General features: G+C 26.5%; 1 protein-coding gene across 1 annotated transcript; it reads right to left on the bottom strand.

Annotated features, from left to right (window-relative positions):
- Positions 1–394: 394 nt before the first annotated feature.
- LOC114925542 (uncharacterized) lies at positions 395–17,642 on the bottom strand. Its single transcript, XM_029294029.2, has 8 exons — positions 17,254–17,642; positions 16,219–17,147; positions 15,668–15,912; positions 15,304–15,613; positions 11,990–12,016; positions 11,512–11,641; positions 8,813–8,906; positions 395–478 (listed from the first exon to the last, which is right to left on the bottom strand). The coding sequence occupies exons 1-8, from the start codon at positions 17,640–17,642 to the stop codon at positions 395–397; spliced, it is 2,208 nt and encodes a 735-aa protein (XP_029149862.2).
- Positions 17,643–24,114: the final 6,472 nt, after the last annotated feature.

The following is a 24,114-nucleotide window of genomic DNA, read 5'->3' as shown; positions in this document are numbered from 1 at the left end:
GAGCAGTAGCTATTGGGTTACGAAAATGACATGTATAGACTAGATCACGCTGGTAGGCTTGATAGCAAACATAATAGTAACAAATACAATACGAGTGTAATATACCTTTTAGAAAACAAACTGTCATCTACTCCGGTCGAATATTGTAGTAAATTTTTTAAACCCTCTTTTTCTTTTGTTGTCCGACGGAATGCAATATCAAATTCTTTAAAGTTGTTAAACTGTCAACTTCTGATGTCATGTAGGTGAATATCGGTTGCCCTGATCTAAAAATTATAGAACCCTCTTTGTCATACACTATTTCACCATCATACTGAATGTATAACAGTGAATTCTTTGACATCGCAGTGAAAATGTCAACCTTAAAAATGAAAACCAATAGTGTATTTTGCATCTACTCTCCAACAGCCATGCTTTTATCATCGAAATCCAATATATAGTTCGTCGGGGTACGGTAGAGTTCGCCGATGAACTCTCCCTATTTACCAAAAAAAAAAATCATATCCTCAAAAATAAAGTTTGAAATTCGGGTTGGGGAAATATTTATTTTTTTATTTTATATGAGAAAAAAATTCTTTAATTGGATGTTATTATCTTGATAAAAAATATTTTAATTTTTTTATTTTTTAATGTGTTTAGTAAATTTTTAAGAATAAAAATAAAAATATTAAAAAAATTAAAAAAATAACTTTTAAAAAAGTTACAATTTATATTTTTTAAATTTTTTTTAAATAAAAATATTTTTATGTAATAAATAAATAAAAAAATATATTTATATTGTTATATTTAAATATAATTGATAAATAAAAAAAATTGTATGAAATATTTAAATATAAAATTACTTATATTTTTTATTTTTTGTATAAAATTTTTTTAAAAAATATATAATTAAAAAAAATATTTTCTTACAAATCCATCCAAATAAGCCCATAAGGAGTGAAGTGTATAGCTGGTTTTGCACTTCATTTTTATTTGAAGAATGAAACAAAGTATTTAAAAAGCAAAAGTGGGACCAATGAAAACTAATCGTTGTGGAAATTAATTAATTAACTATATAATTATAGTAGGACATAATCATATCTTGATATCAATGCATATCATTATTAAGAACAATAATGCTGGTGTGGGGTTGAAGTGTGGTGGCAATTAATAGTGTTTACTGTTTGGACTTTAGACATTGATTAAACTTAAGAGCTGTCTTGATATCTTATAGGCTTATTTTGTTTGGAACGGATACTAATTAGAGTGAGGCTCTGTACGCGCAAGATGGTAAATCAATAATAGTATATAATATATTTTAATAAATATTATATTATTTAAAAATTTATTAAAATATATATATATAAATTAATATTAAATTTGATGTGTTTTTTATTTAAAATATTTTATAATATAAAAGTTATTAATATTACAGTTGTATAAAATTATATTTTTATTTATTTTTATTTTCACATTTATTTTAATTGACAAATTTAATTTTTTTATATAATATTTATAACAAATGTTTGAATTTATTTATCATATTTTTTTTATAATTAAATGAAAAAGTGTTCCTATAATATTAGTAAATCATAATTAAAGATTAAAAATTAATAAACAAAATTATTAATATTTAATTCTTTTAGTTATTACAAAAACAACAACCAATAGCATATTGAAATAAGTAGTTATTAGTGCATTCCCATACCAACAGTGAAATATGCAACCAATAATAAATGCAATTCTTTGAGTAGTCACATTAGAACTTACTTGTTAATATATGCCTGATAATTGCAGGTCCATTGAAGATTATTTAGATAGTGTTTATTTTAAGATACTAGGATGGATACTGGAATTTAGTATCATATTTATTGGCTTAGAAATTAGTACTAGAATTTTAGTTTTTATTTTTAAAATTTTAGTATTTCAGTACTTTTTAAAAATGAGGATACAAGGGACTAAAATTTTTTAGAAGAGAAACTAAAACTTTAATAACATTTTATACCTAAAATACTTCCATTTCAATTAATTAATTCCAACTTTATTTTTTGTGCAAATTAAATTAGAATTTCATTTTCATTTTCATTTAAATCTCTTTCTCCTACTTTACACCAAATACAATACTAAAACTTATTTCAATTTTTATCTCTCCGTCTCAGTCTCAATCTCTCTTCCAAACGTTGTCTAATAGAATTGATTTTGCTATAGTTGTAGGCTCAAACTTGTACTGGAATGATGAGCCTGTGGCAATGTAGAAGACTAGAAGCAGACTGTGATAAACAAAGGTCACACTCTCAATCTCTATTTTCTATAGCAACACTACTTTACTAGCCACTTAAAAACATTTAAAATACAAGTCCAGTCCAATCATAATTGATACTCCAAATCTCTATTCTCTATTCAGTGTTTAATTGATGCTCTAAAACTCTAATACATGAAAGAAATCTTAGATTTATAAAACATAGGAAAATTATCACATGTTCTATTGTCCTAGGGTAGAATATTATGTTCTTTTGTACTATTCGATTTCTATTATGTATTTATCTTGTAGTGAAGAACTTAAAAGATAATTTTATCCTTTGAAGTAAAAGTAAATGACCCATTTGTCAATGGTTGAGTTTCGAAATTCCTGACTTGACTAATAATGGGGGCGTGAGCTACTATTTGTTACATTGAGAATTAATGATGTGTTTGGTTTTGCGTTAAAAAAAGAGAAATACGGTTGAGTACATTAAATACTTCTTTTTATGTTTGGATGCTTTTTTTTTTTAAATGCCAATGTGATTTTACGTAACGTGTGTTTACTAGTGTTAAACCCGTGCGATGCACGGGCTTATATTTAAATTTGATAAATTAAATTAAAAATAATATTTTATAATCATATATTTTTTAAATTTAGTATAACACTATCATTATCGTTATATAATAAACATGTTAAATATGTTATTTTATCTTTTTTCAAAGTAAAATATGAATAGAAGAGTTCGAAGTTTATAATATTCTTGAACCATAAGGAGGGAGATAAAAAAAAAGAACATATATAACTATAATAATAGCATGTTAATTTTACCCTAAATTTTATATCAAAAAGCTAATAAAAATTTATCAACAACCTAATATCTTACTAACTTCATTAGAAAATCATTAGATGTTGTGCTCCTTGTTACACATTTCATTTCAAATTTGAAAAAAGAGTTATAGATAAATTAGTTATATCTATAGTAAAGATTTGTACAAAAGTGTAAATCATAACATGTTATTAAAATGAAAATAATATTATTCTTACCTAAATATTATTAAAAACCTCTTTGAACACGACATTTGTTGTTGATGACTTTGGATTGCCGTCTTCGTTTAGAATTAAAACCCTGAGACCACTGCGACTCTTAACTCTTGACAAAGCAACATAAAGTTGTCCATAGATGAACATTGATTTTGGCAAATAAAGCCGTACATGTGATAATGATTGATCCTGACTCATGTTAATGGTCATTGCAAAGCATATTGTTAATGAAAATTGTCTCCGTTGGAACTTAAATGGCAATCCTGAATCTGAAGGGATCAAGTTCATTCTTGGAATGTACACTTTATCTCCAATATTTCTACCGCTCACTACCGTCGCTCCAATTACGTTGCTGCCAAGTTTGTTAACTATTAATCTTGTCCCGTTGCATAAACCTGAAGTCTGGTCTATGTTTCGCAGTAGCATTACAGCGACTCCTGGCTTCAAAGTCAACTTGTGATTGAGTAGTCCCGAACATTTGATGTCATTTAGAAACTCTGATGTGAACCACTCTTGTTTTACATCTTCATTCTCATCAGCTTGACATGTTGTGTCAGAGCTCAAATACTCCTTTTCCATCCCTAAAAAGATTGTCAAGACAAAATTGTTTACTTTCTCGACACTCTTAAGTGTGGGTGCAAGAATTGCTCTACTATGAAAATATATGTAATCTGACATGTTTTGCAACAAATTTGGATATGCAAAGTCTACCAAATGAGAGAGAGGATCATCAGTAGTTGTAATCAATAGATCATCTGAAATTTTAACTTCTGATTCATCACCAACAACAGAGATAATATTTCCATTTCCAACATCAAGTATCTAATTAGCAAATATCTTCATTTCACCTTCATCTTGATCCAAAGAAGACATTAGAAGCCTCATATTCGTATGCAGTTTCAGAACCTTACAAAATGACCAAAACTGGGATGAGTTAATAGCGGATGCTAATATATCATGTCTACTTCCTTTCGGAATCACCGGAAGTATCTGTCTGAAATCACTTCCTAGAACAACAATCTTACCACCAAATGGTTTATGTGTCTTATGTTGATCGGTAACTGACATAAGATTCCTGAGCGTCCGATCAAGTGCTTCAAAACGGCAGTTGTACCTTTCCTCGCATACAACATATTGAGAACTCAAAATTGGATCCTGTTTTGGACTTCTCTGATCTCTCCTCATATCATATCATGGCGTCGCAATGCCGACAAAAAATTATGGGTCATCAATATCTATCACATCTAATAATCACCAAGATAATAAATTGTTTTAGTTATATCTGCAACAAATAATTTATATAAAAATATACCTTTCTTTCACCATGTTAAGTATAAAAATAATATTTATAAAAGATTACCAAAGAATGCAATTTATAGATTAAAAAGATGAGATCATATAATACAATTTCATTGTGCCAACCTCAAGATTTAAGTTTTACAATAAATCAATGTTCAAATACAAAAATTATAATATATAACCATATCTTAGTTTGAATTTTAAAACTTGAACACTAAACGATAATTTTTTGTTTATAAAAAGCATAACAATAGTAAATAATAAAGTGCTGATATTGCTACCTCTTAAATTACTTGTATTCTCAGCAACATCGAATATGGTTGGGTATTAAATTTGCACAGAATTATCTAAAATAGTCGTATTTTCAATAATATTCTCAACTTCTTGAAAACTTTTTGAAAGATTTGTAGTCAATTCCTTCAAAAATGTTTCTCTTTGTATCAGGTGTCTTTTTTTCAGCTATGCACACTTCTTCTAATTCTTTTTTTAGTATCTAAATTTGAATTAAATGTACTTGCTCCTGTAATCATTAGAGATAATACATCAAGTATTTTATATTATAAAAAAAGAAAAATGAATATATGTTAAATGTTTGAATCAGCTGAATTATGAATATATATTATGAAGGTAGTATTAAAGATAAAAAAAGTAAAATTTTAGCTTTGTGATAATTACAATCTATCATGTTTATCTTACCATGTCTCTTTTGAAGTAGCATAGTCTTCCTGTTCAGTCTTACATCCCTTTGCAATATAATTCGATTGTGTACTCCAATGAATCTATAATAATTATTTAGCATATACCAATGATTATTTTTAATAGACCAATTAAAAAGTTAAATGTTTGGTCTTTAAATAATAAAAACATATTAACATAGTAACTGGTAGATATTATTTGATGTTTGTTGAAGATGTTGTTGACTTGTCTGATGACATGAACTATCATATGCTTCATGTGTGATATCCGAATTACTAATATCACTAATATTGGAACATTATTTTTTTTATCTACAGAGTGTAGATTAGTAATTGGAGACCTTGATCAATGTGGTGTTGGGTTATTACCAATAAGATAACTCGAGATATTAGTTTTGAACATATTTTCTGTTAAAGTTTATAATTGAATAAATAGTAGGAAAATCAAAATATATAAAGTGCATGTACATTCCCATAAGCAAGTTCTAAAAAAATCATCCAAAAATAAATCTGTATTAATGCTATTTGTAATGTTCGACAACACCGATTGAAAATGCACACCATTAGAACTATCACTCGAATTTCCTGTAATTTTTCATAAACAAATTTAGTAACATATTACGAAGACAATGTAAATTAATAATTTATTACTTGTCAATAGCTAAATAATATATAGAAAATATTGTATTTTATGGGCTTTCATTCGGCCAAAATACTCATGACATGTTAGTTATTTTGTATACCCAATAAAAACTAAATATATAGAACTGACATACTTAAAAATACCAAATAAAAAAATATATTATTCTAACCTAAAAACAAAAATGATTAAATAATTTATTTATTTTTTTATATGAAATCTACCTTGAATTGTGCTTTGCTTTGTATTTTCTTTGTCTTTTAATATCAATATTCTCTTCAATATAATCTTACTTCTCTTTAGACTTCTTGTATCTTTCAATATATACCTAAAAATATCAAATAAATAAATTTTTTAACTAATTAAAAATATATATACATTATACATAATACATTTTTATTATCAAATTTTTTATATTATTAAAAAAAATAAAGCAGTACACATATGACAGCGTCTGTTTTTGGTATACATGTCCATCAAAATATAGACACAGAAATACATGTATGTTGTTTGTTTACTAAGACAAAAATATGAAAGACATAGTCGTACACAAACACCCATTAAAAACATGTATTTTGTGTCTCTCTAAAATGCGAAAACACTAATTTTTAACTTGAGACACTAATTTTTTTACAATTTTTTCTCATGTCTAACTTACCAAATAGAATATGAAATTAATGCCTTCTTATATCTATGTAAAATTGCACAGATTTTATTTTCGATGGCTGCTTTAATTTCTTTTTTATTCTCGTTTATTTAGTTACGTAAACATATTTTACAAAAAATAATATATATTTTTTTATAAAAGTATCTTTTTTCAAATAAATATAACTTTAATCTCACGATCAATAAATTTAACTTATAGTTAAAGAGATTGAAAATGAACAACTTATAAGTAAAAGGAGAGAAAAAGATAAAAGTACCTCTATTGTTATAATCTAAAAAATAACAATGTAAACGAAGTAAATAGAAAAAAATTATAAATGTGACAAATAAAAAAAATTTAAATTTAAAAATCAAAACGGCTAAGAAGCCACTTAATTAGGAATTAGTATTAGAGTTTTAAATTTCAAATTTTTAAATAGAATTTTTTAATTAGCTAGTGTAAATTTAAAATTTTTAAATAAACTTTTTTTAATTAAACGTTTGTTATTCATTAAGAATATAGGAATTTGTTAATTTAAAAATAATTTTTATTAGTTTCGTCATAAATAGTATCAATCCTATTATTTATCGATAAAAATAAATAAAATTAAATACAATCTAAAAATTAATAACCTTATAAATTACGTAAATTTAGAAAAAATACTTAAAAAGAGAAAAAAAGATGAAAGTATTTCTACTGTGGAGAGACAATCTAGAAAGATAATAATAACAATTTATAAATGTGGCAAGTAAAACAATTTATAGCTAGTATAAATTTTAAATTTTTAAATAAAATTTTCTAATCAAACATCCGTTATCCATTAGGAATATAGAAATTTGTTAATTTAAAAATAATTTTTTTAGTTTCATCATAAACAATATTAACTTTATTATACTTTTTCTAAAATTTAAACAGTATTACATTTTTTTTAAATAGTATAAATAATTTTACATTTTAATAAGATTGATAATTCTATTTATTTTATTATAATTCTTTGTAATTAATATAGTAACTTATAAATTATATAAATTTTTAAAAAATATTCTCAAACCCAATTGCTTACGTAAAAATTAAAAAAAAAGTATATTTGAATTTAAATTTAAAATTATAAACATAATACTTTAATTAAAAATTATAATTAGATTTTTTTAAATAAATACACATTAAAAATTAATAACTAACTTAATTGTATCAACAATAATTCAAAGAAAAAATTTATAACTTTATGACATTAAATATTAAATTAAAAATTATCAGAATATTAACGGTGAGAATCAAATTAAAAATAAAATCACAAGTAATAACTAAATAACTTATATTTATATTTAAAAAAAATTCTAAATTCCAAACATAAAAATCGAAAAGAACCAAAAAAAAATAATAACTCAATAAAAGACAATGTTTCACCAAAACAAACATATGTTTGGCATTATTCTATTAGATAGACTCTAAAAGAGATTCCAAAACATGTGCATCCAAATTCTCAAGTTTCTTTCTCAATCTTGATCTTCTTGCAAGTTGAGGTATCTCCTTCCACCTTCGAATCTTCCGACTCCGAGGATAGTCACTTAGTTGGTGTAATAACACTTTCCAACAATTCAGATTCATCATTGGCCGTAACTTCAATGGAGAATTCAAGCAACAAATTCTGTACAAAAAACCACGTTAAATTAAAGACTTCTTTCTAACCTTTGATTTTATCTCACTAATATTTTTGAATAAAATTAAGATCTAATTTTGAGAGAACAAACAAAAAAAATATTTTTTGAACAAATACCTTAGTACCTTCTACTTTCTCCCCTTCAATGATTGAGGATGTCTTTGAAATTAGAAACAAAGCACCGGTGTAGTCAACATCCTAAAATTATAATTAATTATTATTTATAAATTAGATACCACTAATGACCAAGAAAGCAAAAAATAAATTAATTTTTAATAGAAGTACACTTATATATACTCACAATTTGAATAGGGTGAGTCTCTTTGAATTTATTTATGAGATCCACATTATTAGTCATCTTCTTAACTTTATAAGAAGGTGAAAAATATGAAATATCATATATTTGAACTTCAATGATGAAGAGAAAGATCTTATCAATTAGGTTGAGTAAAAGTGTAGGTGTATCTGATAGATCTCCTTTCTACAGGATATTACGTAATATATTAATAATAAATAATATAAAAAGTACCAATAAAAATATCTTCACTAATACTTTTAGAAATAAATATTGGTTAGATCTTACCAATAGGAGTGGATCAAGTATCTCTACACAGCTCTCTTCCAAAACTTGTTTTGCCTCATTGTCAAAGACTACATAACATGCACAGTCAGAATCATCAATGACACCAAGCTTTATTCGATACCTGCTTAAAAAAGAAAATAACATAAGAAAAAGTTAAATATAGACTTATTTAATATCTAATCCAATGTACATAGACTTTAATTTAAATAAATAAATAAATAACCTTGGCGTCATGAATAAAAGGATATTAGTAGAAAACTCGCGTCTTCATTGAGTCAAACCATCTCAATTGAGTATGGCAATGGAGAATTTTCGTAACTTGATAGTGTCCATAACCATATCACTCGTATACGTACACACAAATTGTAGATTGTAGGATTGATGTTAGCAATTTTGTGAATATCAGCCATTGGAATAAGTAGGGAGATTTTGGATATATGTAAAGAAAGGGATTGATGTACTTTAAATTGTGGTGCTTTACATCTCTCATAACTTATCCTTTTATAGTTGTATCATAACTAAATTTTTTAAAATTTGGTTGACTTTAATTTAAAATTTAAAAAACAACAAACTAAGTTAAACAACCCAAATTTAAAATTTAAAAATAACAACTTAAATAAATAATAATTTAAAAATTCTAAACTAACGTAAATATTTATTTATTGTAATATTAGTATGTAACAACCGAAGAATAATTAACGTAAATTTTTTTAAAACTCTAAATTTCTTTAAAAGAATTTATATAGCTACAATTTAAAAAAAATCAATAAAATTTTAAAAAATTATGCTAAAAAGAATTAACGGATTTTTAAAAAATAGTGTTAAAATATAAAAAAGAACAATCTAAATAAAATTTAAAAAATAACAACTTAAATAAAATAATTTAAAATTTAAAAAATAACAACATAAGTAAAATAATCCAAACAAATAAAACAATTTAAAATTTTAAAAATAATAACCTAAGTAAAACAACCCAAACTTAAAATTTGAAAATAACAACCTGAGTAAATAATAATTTATAATTTATAAATATAAATCTAAAAATTTCTAGTAACGACACGTAAGCAAATAAACTCACAAACTCAACGTATGAGCGCCACGTCAGCAAATGAGCTCCCCATTTGTATTACTACTAGTGTTAAACCCGTGCGATGCACGGGTTTATATTTAAATTTGATAAGTTAAATTAAAAATAATATTTTATAATCATATATTTTTTAAATTTAGTATAACACTATCATCATCGTTATATAATAAACATGTTAAATATGTTGTTTTATCTTTATTCAAAGTAAAATATGAATAGAAGAGTTCGAAGTTTATAATATTCTTGAACCATAAGGAGGGAGATAAAAAAATAAGAACATATATAACTGTAATAATAGCATGTTAATTTTACCCTAAATTTTATATCAAAAAGCTAATAAAAATTTATCGACAACCCAGTGTCTTACTAATTTCATTAGAAAATCATTGGATGTTGTGCTCCTTGTTACACATTTCATTTCAAATTTGAAAAAAGAGCTATAGATAAATTAGTTATATCTATAGTAAAGATTTGTACAAAAGTGTAAATCATAACATGCTATTAAAATGAAAATAATATTATTCTTACATAAATATTATTAAAAACCTCTTTGAACATGACATTTGTTGTTGATGACTTTGGATTGCCGTCTTCGTTTATAATTAAAACCCTGAGGCCACTGCGACTCTTAACTCTTGACAAAGTAACAAAAAGTTGTCCATGGGTGAACACTGATTTTGGCAAATAAAGCCGTACATGTGATAATGATTGACCCTAACTCATGTTAATGGTCATTGCAAAGCATACTATTAATAAAAATTGTCTCCGTTGGAACTTAAATGGCCATCCTGAATCTGAAGGGATCAAGTTCATTATTGGAATATACACTTTACCTCCAATATTTCTACCGGTCACTACCGTCGCTCCAATTACGTTGCTGCCAAGTTTGTTAACTATTAATCTTGTCCCATTGCATAAACCGGAAATTTGGTCTATGTTTCACAGTAGCATTACAGCGACTCCTGGCTTCAAAGTCAACTTGTGATTGAGTAGTCCCGAACATTTGATGTCATTTAGAAACTCTGGTGTGAACCACTCTTGTTTTACATCTTCATTCTCATTAGCTTGACATGTTGTGTCAGAGCTCAAATACTCCTTTTTCATCCCTGGAAAGATTGTCAAGACAAAATCATTTACCTTCTTGACACTCTTAAGTGTGGGTGCAAGAATTACTCTACTCTGAAAATACCTGTAATCTAACATGTTTTGCAATAAATTTGGATATGCAAAGTCTACCAAATGAGAGAGAGGATCATCAGTAGTTGTAATCAATAAATCATCTGGAATTTTAACTTCTGATTCATCACCAACAACAGAGCCAATATTTCCATTTCCAACATCAAGTATCCAATTAGCAAATATCTTCATTTCACCTTCATCTTGATCCGAAGAAGACATTAGAAGCCTCATATTCGTATGCAGTTTCAGAACCTTACAAAATGATCACAGATGGGATGAGTTAATAGCGGATGCTAATATATCGTGTCTACTTCCTTTCGGAATTACCAGAAGTATCTGTCTGAAATCACCTCCTAGAACAACAATCTTACCACCAAATGGTTGATGTGTCTTATGTTGATCGGTAACTGACATATGATTCCTGAGCGTCCGATCAAGTGCTTAAAAACGGCAGTTTTACCTTCCCTCGCATACAACATATTGAGAACTCAAAATTGGATCCTGTTTTGGACTTCTCTGATCTCTCCTCATACAACAACATGGCGTCGCAATGCCGATAAAAAAATCTGGGTCACCAATATCTATCACATCTAATAATCACCAAGATAATAAATTGTTTTAGTTATATTTGCAACAAATACTTTATATAAAAATATACCTTTCTTTCATCATGTTAAGTATAAAAATAATATTTATAAAAGATTACCGAAGAATGCAATTTATGGATTAAAAAGATGAGATCATATAATACAATTTCATTGTGCCAACCTCAAGATTTAAGTTTTACAATCAATCAATGTTCAAATATAAAAATTATAATATATAACCATATCTTAGTTTGAATTTTAAAACTTGAACACTAAACGATAATTTTTTGCTTATAAAAAGCATAATAATAGTAAATAATAAAGTGCTTATATTGCTACTTCTTAAATTACCTGTATTCTCAGCAACATCGAATATGGCTGGATATGAAATTTGCACATAATCATCTAAAATAGTCGTATTTTCAGTAATATCCTCAACTTCTTGAAAATTTTTTGAAAGATTTGTAGTCAATTCCTTCAAAAATGTTTCTCTTTGTATCAGGTGTCTTTTTTTTCAGCTATGCACACTTCTTCTAATTCTTTAGTATCTAAATTTGAATTAAATGTACTTGTTCCTATAATCATTAGAGATAATACATCAAGTACTTCATATTATAAAAAAAGAAAAATAAATATATGTTAAATGTTTGAATCAGCTGAATTATAAATATATATTATAAAGGTAGAATTAAAGATAAAAGAAGTAAAACTTTAGCTTTGTTATAATTACAATCTATCATGCTTATCTTACCATGTCTCTTTTGAAGTAGCATAGTCTTCCTATTCAGTCTTACATCCCTTTGCAATCTAATTCGATTTGTGTACTCCAATGAATCTATAATAATTATTTAGCATATACCAATGATTATTTTTAATAGACCAATTAAAAAGTTAAATGTTTGATTTTTAAGTAATAAAAACATATTAACATAGTAACTGGTAGATATTATTTGATGTTTGTTGAAGATGTTGTTGACTTGTCTGATGACATGGACTATTATATGCTTCATGTGTGATACCCGAATTACTAATATCACTAATATTGGAATATCCTTTTTTATCTACAGAATGTAGATTAGTAGTTGGAGACCTTGATCAATGTGGTGTTGGGTTATTACCTAATAAGATAACTTAAGATATTAGTTTTGAACATATTTTCTGTTAAAGTTTATAATTGAATAAATAGTAGGAAAATCAAAATACATAAAGTGCATGTACATTCCCATGAGCAAGTTTCAAATAAAATCATCCAAAAATAAATCTGTATTAATGCTATTTGTAATGTTCGACAACACCGATTGAAAATGCACACCATTGGAACTATCACTCGAATTTCCTGTAATTTTTTCATAAACAAATTTAGTAACGTATTATGAAGACAATGTAAATTAATAATTTATTACTTGTCAATAGCTAAATAATATATAGAAAATATTGTATTTTATGAGCTTTCATTCCGCCAAAATACTCATGACATACATGTTAATTATTTTGTATACCCAATAAAAACTAAATGTATAGAACTGGCATACTTAAAAATACCAAATAAAAAAATATATTATTCTAACCTAAAAACAAAAATGATAAAATAACTAATTTATTTTTTTATATGAAATATACCTTGAATTGTGCTTTGCTTTGTATTTTCTCTGTCTTTTAATATCAATTTTCTCTTTAATATAATCTTACTTCTCTTTGGACTTTTTGCATCTTTCAATATATACCTAAAAATATCAAATAAATAAATTTTTTAACCAATTAAAATTATATATACATTATACATAATATATTTTTATTATCAAATTTTTTATATTATTAAAAAAAATAAAGTAATACACATATGACAGCGTCTGTTTTTGGTATACATGTCCATCAAAACATAGACACAGGAGTATACAGGAGTACATGTATGGTATTTGTTTACGGAGACAAAAATGATAAAAGACATAGTCATACACAAACACCCATTATAATTGGATATATGTAAAGAAAGGGATTGATGTACTTTAAACTGTGGTGCTTTACATCTCTCATAACTTATCCTTTTATAGTTGTATCATAACTAAATTTTTTAAAATTTGGTTGACTTTAATTTAAAATTTAAAAAATAACAAACTAAGTAAAACAACCCAAATTTAAAATTTAAAAATAACAACTTAAATAAATAATAATTTAAAAATTCTAAACTAACGTAAATATTTATTTATTGTAATATTAGTATGTAACAACGAAGAATAATTAACGTAAATTTTTTTAAAACTCTAAATTTCTTTAAAAGAATTTATGTAGCTGCAATTTAAAAAAAATCAACAAAATTTAAAAAAATTATGCTAAAAAGAATTAACAGATTTTTAAAAAATAGTGTTAAAATATAAAAAAGAACAATCTAAATAAAATCTAAATAAAATTTAAAAAATAACAACTTAAATAAAATAATTTAAAATTTTAAAAATAACAACCTAAGTAAAACAACCCAAACTTAAAATTTGAAAATAACAACCTGAGCAAATAATAATTTATAATTTATAAATATAAATCTAAAAATTTCTAATGACGACACGTAAGCAAATAAACTTCCAGACTCAACGTATGAGCGCCACGTCAGCAAATGAGCTCCCCATTTATACTACTATAAAGATAATTTAAAATTTAAAAAATAACAACCTAAGTAAAACAACCCAAACTTAAAATTTGAAAATAACAACCTGAGCAAATAACAATTTATAATTTATAAATATAAATCTAAAAATTTCTAGTGACGACACGTAAGCAAATAAACTTCCAGACTCAACGTATGAGCGCCACATCAGCAAATGAGCTTCCCATTTGTATTACTACTAGTGTTAAACCCGTGTGATGCACGGGCTTATATTTAAATTTGATAAGTTAAATTAAAAATAATATTTTATAACTATATATTTTTTTAAATTTAGTATAACACTATCATCGTAGTTATATAATAAACGTGTTAAATATGTTGTTTTATCTTTATTCAAAGTAAAATATAAATAGAAAAGTTTGAAGTTTATAATATTTTTAAACCATAAGGAGGGAGACATGAAAAAAATAAGAACATATATAACTGTAATAATAGCATGTTAATTTTACACTAAATTTTGTATAAAAAGCTAATAAAAATTTATCGATCGATAACCTAGTATCTTACTAACTTCATTAGAAAAGCAATTGGCATAGGATGTTGTGCTCCTTGTTACACATTTCATTTCAAATCTGAAAAAAGAGTTATAGATAAATTAGTAATATCTATAGTAAATATTTGTACAAAAGTATAAATCATAACATGCTATTAAAATAAAAATAATATTATTCTTACCTAAATATTATTAAAAACCTCTTTGAACACGACATTTGTTGTTGATGACTTTGGAACATAATTTACCTAAATAATATAATTCCATTAACTGTCCTAATAGACTCATATGTTGTGCAACCTCTCTGAACAGCTAACAAAATTCTCATATAATAAATATCACCTGTACCCGGTGGAACATAATTTAACCTCCCGATAGAATACCCTCTTTTGCGTGGATGCCACACCCTTGATTCTCTATCATAAACAAATTGATTTGGAAACTCAGCATACGTCAAAGTTTGACCTGCTTCAAATTTTTTATTGGCCTCCATCCATGCTAAGAACATTGTACATTTTCCTTCCTCTTCTTCCACGATTTCTTTAAGATCGTCATCATCTTTAAAGATGATATTTTGCTCTCCAGGCAAATGAAAGGTTAATCTCATCACTGAAGGCCACCTTTGATGAATATCATACGCTAAGGTTCTCCACACAGCCTCACATGCAAACAAATATCTGCAATCATAGAATTGTTTGATCTCATCAATAACCTGAGCATCCTCTCCACTGGAAGCTTCCTTTGTAACTCCAACTGCTACCCTGTCTGGACCTTTATTCACATACTTGAACAAATATTTGATAGCATTCGACTTGTTGCAGTACTATACATTAACATGCGCTTGATAAGACATCAGTAGATATGCATTGTATGGAACCACATTCCTATTATCCATATGGACTCCCTTCTTCTCAGTAACCACCCCTGTGTCTCGTCTTCTATATGATGGGTATCCACTATCATCGATAACTGTGGTTTTACTGAATGTCTTGGGATAATATTTGGTGCAGTACCCATCTTTCATGCAGGGAGATTTTGAGAATGCTCTACCACATGGTCCATGAATCATATATGTAGATACAGCTCTAAACAATTTTGGATGCTGAGCAGGATCTGGCAACTCTGAAGATATTAATTGATCAATTTGAGTTGTCGTTGTTATCTTATGGTCTCCACTTAACCACAAAAGAATGTGAGCATGTGGTAGACCTCTTTTTTGGAATTCCACCGTATACATCCCTTATACCAAAAAGACAAAAAAAATTTATATGTTATATTTAAACTATCTATTTTATGTATGTGCTTTGATAAATTAAGGGTGATAATAAAAAATCAACAATACGTTAAGTAAGAAAATATTTTGCCATTTATTTTATAACAATCTAAATGAATATTTCTCTAAAAATAAGGTCGGATGATGAGCAATACCTGCATCTAGCACTCCAAATGGAATTCCTTGCTTAAGATCCGAGATTATCATGTCAAGCTTAATTTTGAATACTCTACACGATATATCCGGCCGGTCTTCAACCTTTAAGTTCCTTGGATTGTTAACCCTGCCAATCTCTTGCCAACTTGAGTTACATGTCATTGTGATGAAGAGGTCTGGATATCCATATTTCTTACAAATTGCCATAGCATCTTGACAATTATTAAACATGTATCTCATGCCACCAGTGAAGGACGCAGGTAGGATGATACGCTTACCTGCTTTAGAAGCACGTGTCTCACCCCTAACAACTGCATCTTGAATCCCTTTGTATATATCACTCCTCACCTTGGTTTGGTTGTTTCGGTAGTAGGTCAACCTTTGTGCTTCAATCATAGAAAAGCAATCAACCAAGAACTGCTGAAATAATCTTCCACCATTGACATTGGTTGCATACTCGACCTTTCTCTCTTGTATTCTAAATGCTATGAACTCCCTTAAACTCACACGCTGTCTCTTTCTATTTTCATCAGCCCTATGAGATTCTCGCAAAGGAATGTCTTCTTGGTAGCCATCTTCACCGTAAGGAAACATCATAGGGTACTGAAGAGGAATAAATGCGGTGTGTGTCTCATGAATCCTTTGCAGATGTCCAGACTTTAATTGAACTATAATATCACGCCCTGCATCTCCAGAATCAAAATCTCCTACTATTAGAGCTGCGACCTCGTTAGAAGATGGTAAATTGTAGACTCTTGCATCCTTTGATCTTTTTCGGTACAACCGTAGTCTTATATTTGCGATATCTCCTTGATTCAGGTAGTTTCTCACTATCCTAAATGTGTGAGCAAGAACATTATGTTGATCGATCATGTCCTTGAGATCTAGAACTAAGGACTGGTCAATGTTGTTGTTGTTTGTTCTTGAACTGTATAAAACATCAATTGAAAAATATTAGTATTCATAATTAACCAAAATCAAAGTACGAACTACCTAAATAATTTTTTAATCAGTTTGGAATGCATGATACAAACCTGAAAATCTCTATCCTGTTTGAGACCTCATTTTCTGTATCATAAATATATAACTGCGCAAATTTTGGTCTTTGTCCCTCAATTGGTACCAAGCTTCCAATTCTGTGGTAGTTTTGTCCACTCACAATGAACTGGGGAGGACCTGTCCCATCATTGATAGAGGTCTCTATTTTACCTCCGAGGGACGTGAAGCAAAACATGCTATTATAAGTTCTTATATTATCCTTAAAGTGTTTGCTTCTCTGGTCTGCTCCAGATAATAAACCTTGCAAGAGCTGAGGTGGACGTTGCAAAAACGGCAATTGTACCTTCCCTCGCATACAACATATTGAGAACTCAATATTGGATCCTGTTTTAGACTTTTCTGATCTCTCCTCATACCACATCATGGCGTCGCAATGCCGACAAAAAAATTATGGGTCACCAATATCTATCACATCTAATAATCACCAAGATAATAAATTATGTTTCAGTTATATCTGAAAAAAATACTTTATATAAAAATATATCTTTCTTTCACCATGTTAGGTATAAAAATAATATTTATAAAAGATTACCGAATACTGCAATTTATAGATTAAAAAGATGAGATCATATAATACAATTTTTTTGTGCCAACCTCAAGGTTTAAGTTTTATATGCACACTAATCAAACAATAAGAATTACAATATATCAATGTTCAAATACAAAAATCATAATATATAACCATATCTTAGTTTGAATTTTAAAAACTTGAACACTAAACGATAATTTTTTGTTTATAAAAAGCATAACAATAGTAAATAATAAACTGCTGATATTGCTACTTCTTAGATTACCTGTATTCTCAGCAACATCGAATATGGCTGGGTATTCAATTTGCACAGAATCATCTAATATAGTCGTGTTTTCAGTAATATCCTCAACTTCTTCAAAAATTTTTGAAAGATTTATAGCCAATTCCTTCAAGAATGTTTTTCTTTGTCTCAGGTGTCTTCCTTTTTCAGCTATGCACACTTCTTCTAATTCTTTAGTATCTAAATTTGAATTAGATGTACTTGCTCCTGTAATCATTAGAGATAGTAAATCAAGCACTTTATATTATAAAAAAAAGAAAAATGAATATATATTAAATGTTTGAATCAGCTGAGTTATGAATATATATTATGAAAGTAGTATTAAAGATAAAAGAAGTAGAATTTTAGCTTTATGATAATTACAATCTATCATGCTTATCTTACCATGTCTCTTTTGAAGTAGCATAGTCTTTCTATTCAGTCTTGCATCCCTTTGCAATCTAATTCGATTTGAGTACTCCAACGAATCTATAATAATTATTTAGCATATATCAAAGATTGTTTTCAAGAGACCAATTGAAAAGTTAAATGTTTGGTCTTTAAGTAATAAAAGCATATATTAACATACGCTGGCTTTGCAACTGGTCGATATTGTTTGATGTTTGTTGAAGCTGTTGTTGATTTGTCTGATGACATGGGCTATCATATGCTTCGCATGTGATACCTGAATTACTAATATCACTAATATTGGAACATCGTTCCTTTTCACCTACAGAGTGTAGATTAGTAGTTGGAGACCTTGATCGATATGGTGTTGGGTTATTATCTAATAAGATAACTCGAGATATTAGTTTTTTGAACATATTTTTTGTTAAAGTTTATAATTGAATAAATAGTAGGAAAATCAAAATACATAAAGTGCATGTACATTCACATAAGTAAGTTCCAAAAAAAATCATCCAAAAATTAACCTGTATTGAGTCCATTTGTAATGTTCGACAACACCGATTGAAAATGCACATCATTGGAACCATCACTCGAATTTCCTGTAATTTTTTCATAAACAAATTTAGTAACATATTACAAAAACAATGTAAATTAATAATTTATTACTTGTCAATAGCTAAATAATATATAGAAAATATTGTATTTTACGGGCTTTCATTCGTCCAAAATACTCATGACATGTTAGTTATTTTTTGTATGAAGTCTACCTTGAATTGTGGTCCGCTTTGTATTTTCTTTGTCTTTTAATATCAATTTTCTCTTCGATCTTGCTTCTCTTTGGACTTCTTGCATCTTTCAATATATACCTGGAAATACCAAATAAATAATTTTTTTAACTAATTAAAAATATATATACCTTATACCTAATACATTTTTATTATCAATTTTTTTATATTATTAAAAAAAAATAAAGTACACAGGAGTACACATATGGCGGCGTTTGTTTTTGGTATACATATCGATCAAAACATAGATACGGGAGTACATAGGAATACATGTATAGTGCTTGAATACTGAGACAAAAATGATGAAAGACATGGTATGGATTTAAACATATTTTATGGAAAATAATATATATTTTTATGGAAAATAATAATGTATGGATTTAAACATATTTTATGGAAAATAATATATATTTTTTTTCAAAAGTATCTTTTTTCAAATAAATATAAGTTTAATCTCACGATCAATAAATTCAACTTACAGTTAAAATCTTTTTTTTTTTATTTCCTTAAATAAAGAGATTGAAAATGAATAATTTATAAGTAAAAAGAGAGAAAAAGATGAAAGTACCTCTATTGTTGTGCTGAGATAATATAAAAAATAACAATGTAAACGAAGTAAACAGAGAAATTTATAAATGTGACAAATCAAAAAAATTTAAATTTAAAAATCAAAACGGTTAAGAAGTCACTTAATTAGGAATTAGTATTAGAATTTTAAATTTCAAATTTTTAAATAGAGTTTCCTAATTAGCTAGTTTATTTAAAAATTTTTAAATAAACTTTCTTAATTAAACGTTTGTTGTTTATTAAGAATATAGAAATTTGTTAATTTACAAATAATTTTTATTAGTTTTGTCATAAATAGTATTAATCCTATTATTTATCGATAAAAATAATAAAATTAAATATAATCTAAAAATTAATAACCTTATAAATATCGTAAATTTAGAAAAAAATATTTAAAAAGAGAGAAAAAGATGAAAGTACTTCTATTGTGGAGAAATAATCTAAAAGATAATAATAAAAATTTATAAATATGGCAAGTAAAAAAATTTAAATTTAAATATTGAAATGGTTAAGAACTTACTTAATTAGAAATTAGTATTAGAAATTCAAATTTAAAATTTTTAAATAGAATTTTCTAATTAGCTAATATAAATTTTAAATTTTTAAATAAAATTTTCTAATCAAACGTCCGTTGTCTATTAGGAATATAGAAATTTGTTAATTTAAAAATAATTTTTTTTTAGTTTCATCATAAACAGTATTAACTTTATTATACTTTTTCTAAAATTTAAACAGTATTACATTTTTTTAAATAGTATAAATAATTTCACGTCTTAATAAGACTGATAATTCTATTTACTTTATTATACTCCTTTGTAATTAGCATAATAACTTATAAATTATATAAATTCTTAAAAAATATTGTCAAATTGCTTACGTAAAAATTCAAAAAAAAAGTATATTTGAATTTAAATTTAAAATTCTAAACATAATACTTTAATTAAAAATTATAATTAGATTTTTTTTAAAAAATAAATACACATTAAAAATTAATAACTAACTTAATTGTATCAACAATAATTCAAAGAAAAAATTTATAACTTTATGACATTAAATATTAAATTAGATATTATCAGAATATCAACGGTGAAAATCAAATTAAAAATAAAACCACAAGTAATAACCAAATAACTTCAATTTATATTTAAAAAAATTCTAAATTCCAAACATAAAAATAGAAAAGAACCAAAAGAAAAATAACAACTCAAGAAAAGATAATGTTTCCACCAAAACAAACATATGCTTGACATTATTCTATAAGATAGACTCTAAAAGGGATTCCAAAACATGTGCATCCAAATTCTCAAGTTTCTTTCTCAATCTTGATCTTCTTGGAAGTTGAGGTATCACCTTCTACCTTCGATTCTTCCGACTCCGAGCATAATCGCTTAGTTGGTGTAATAGCATTTTCCAACAATTCGGATTCATCATTGGCAGCAACTTCATTGGAGAATTCAAGCAACAAATTCTGTACAAAATACCACGTTAAATTAAAGACTTCTTTCTAACCTTTGATTTTATAATTAATTATTAATTATAAAAAAATTAATTTCTAATTTTGAGAGAACAAACAAAAAAAAATTATTTTTTGAACAAATACCTTAGCACCTTTTACTTTCTCCCCTTCAATGATTGAGGATGTTTTTGAAATTGGAAGCAAACCACCGGTGTAGTCAACATCCTAAAATTATAATTAATTATTAATTATAAATTAGATACTACTAATGACCAAGGAAGCAAAAAATAAATTAATTTTTAATAGAAAATACACTTATAATTATACTCACAATTTGAACAGGGTGAGCCTCTTTGAATTTATTTATGAGGTCCACATTATCAGTCATCTTCTAAACTTTATAAGAAGGTGAAAAATGTGGATTATCAGATATTTGAACTTCAACGATGAAGAGAAAGGTCTTATCAATTAGGTTGAGCAAAAGTGTAGGTGTATCCGATAGATCTCCTTTCTGCAGGGTATTACATAATATATTAATAATAAATAATATAAAAATTACCAATAAAAATATCTTTACTAATATTTTTAGAAATAAATATTGGTTAGATCTTACCAATAGGAGTGGATCAAGTATCTCTACACAGCTCTTTTCCAAAACTTGTTTTGCCTCCTTGTCAAAGACTACAAAACATGCACAGTCAGAATCATCAATGACACCAAGCTTTATTCGATATCTGCTTAAAAAAAATAACATAAAAAAAAGTTAAATATAGACTTATTCAATATCTAATCCAATGTGCATATACTTTAATTTAAAAAAAATAAATAAATAACCTTGGAGTTATGGATAAAAGGAGACGGCCACAACTTGAACATTTGAAAGTTTTTGTAAAAGCATATGTGGACCTGTTGCATTCACATTGGCCGTACCACCAGTCTGGAGTATCCATAATATGACTTATAGTAGCCAAGACAATACAAATAGAATTCTGAAAAAAAAATAATGATTTAAATTCCCTAAATTTGGTGAATTTTTTAAATAAATAAGATGAATAAATAAAAATAATCTATGTACAACGGATTTCAATTATTTTTTTCTCCATTTTTTAAAAAAAAAAATTACCGTTTCGAATTCTTTTAACTGCTCGATGGTTTTGCCTTGATAAATTTTTAAGAATGCAGCCTCATTTGGAATTCCGCCGATGTTACCTCTAGATTCTTCAAATCTTACAAAGCTTGATAAATAAAGTTAAAAAAAAATTATGTTAGATAACACACACATAGTATGGAACTAAAGAATTAAAAAGAAAATACCCACCTATTTTTAGATTGGATGACAGTTGTATCTTCAAGATTGAAGAACATCTTTGTGCCATACATGGAATTTTGTAAAACAATCTTTTCTGAAAAATTTATTTTAATACAAAATGAGTAAAAATTCACATAAACAATAAGTAAAAGCTCACATATAAAAATATATTGTTAAAAAAATATGGATAAATATTACCGTTAAATAACTTCACTCTAACAAACTGTAAGACGACAACAGCTCCATCCTTATTGCCAGATCTCAGAAAAGCATTTAATTCATGTGCATAGTTGCCAAAAAGTGCTCACTCCATTATTTTTCTATATCAAATAGAATGTTTAGTGTTAAAAAAGTAACTACCAATAAAATAATATCAAATTATATATATTTTATATTTTTAAAATTTAAAATTTAATAATAAAATTAAAATATCAAATACAATTTAAAAAATTAATAATTAATTAATTATATTAAATTTGTAACAAATAAACCGCGGAAAGAATGCTTTTTATTATTATTTTTTTAAATTTGAATCTTTTTTTTAAATCAATCCGAAGTGATTTTTTTTAAAAAAATTTAAATTTAAATAATTAGACGTTTAAAAACGGTGGCTTTGAATCTAAAACATTTTAACTAAGCTTAATGTTAGTTAAGATACATTTGTTACTTATTAATATTAATAAAAATATTTATAATAAAATAAGTTAAAATAATAATTTAAAAAGATGAGATTAGCAAAATTTGTATATTTATAAAAATAAATAGATAATTACCCATCATCAATCTCTAATTCGATAACAGTATATTTGGTAGATTTGCCATCCTTTTCAAGAGTCTTCTCATTCCCAATTCCAGCAAAATATCCAACAACATCTGAAATGATTTAAAATAAAAAAAATTATTGTCAATAAATTTGTTAAAAAAAAAACGCAGAATAAATTATCAATAAAATAAATAATTATACTTTTTCTAAAATAATAAACTTACCAACTAAATAGGTGCAATCATACCCAGGAGCATTGAGAGTGTCAAAACTCACAAACTTAAATCCATATCGTGGGATACTCGACGATTCTGGAAGTCTGTGCACATCAGTACGTTGGTTTAAATTAACCACGTATTCATGATGTGTAGTCTTGAAGTAACCCTTATTGAGTCCAACACCAAAATATCTTATTTGGTAAGATATTCCTTCCTCCAGCAAATTCACGAATCGAGACACAAAAGCCTTCTTAACTGAGGCGTGTATTTTTCCTCCCTAGAATTAATGAACAAAAAAACGATTAGATGGGAATAAACAAATAAATTTAAAATATAAATAATATAAATTTTAAATAAAATAGAAAAAACATTAGTAGAAAACTCACGTCTTCATCGAGCCAAACCATCTCAATTGAGTATGGCAATGGAGAATTTCCGTAACTTGGCAGTGTCCATAACCGTATCACTCGTATACGTACACACAAATTGTCGATTGTAGGATTGATGTCAGCAATTTTGTGAATACCAGCCATTAGAAT

Source organism: Arachis hypogaea, chromosome 2 (genome assembly GCF_003086295.3).
Source record: "Arachis hypogaea cultivar Tifrunner chromosome 2, arahy.Tifrunner.gnm2.J5K5, whole genome shotgun sequence".
NCBI lineage: Eukaryota > Viridiplantae > Streptophyta > Magnoliopsida > Fabales > Fabaceae > Arachis > Arachis hypogaea.
This window is presented reverse-complemented; position numbering and strand designations above follow the sequence as displayed.

What these genes read in the sequence shown, in the direction of transcription:
- LOC114925542 (XM_029294029.2), bottom strand. Translation starts at nt 17,642, where the DNA reads ATGATGTGGTATGAGGAGAGATCAGAAAAGTCTAAAACAGGATCCAAT. An exon ending in AACAGGATAGAGATTTTCAG is followed by an intron (nt 17,148 to 17,253) that starts GTTTGTATCATG and finishes TGTTTTATACAG; the next exon opens with TTCAAGAACAAACAACAACA. An exon ending in GGAAGAAGAGGAAGGAAAAT is followed by an intron (nt 12,017 to 15,303) that starts GTACAATGTTCT and finishes TTTCATATCCAG; the next exon opens with CCATATTCGATGTTGCTGAG.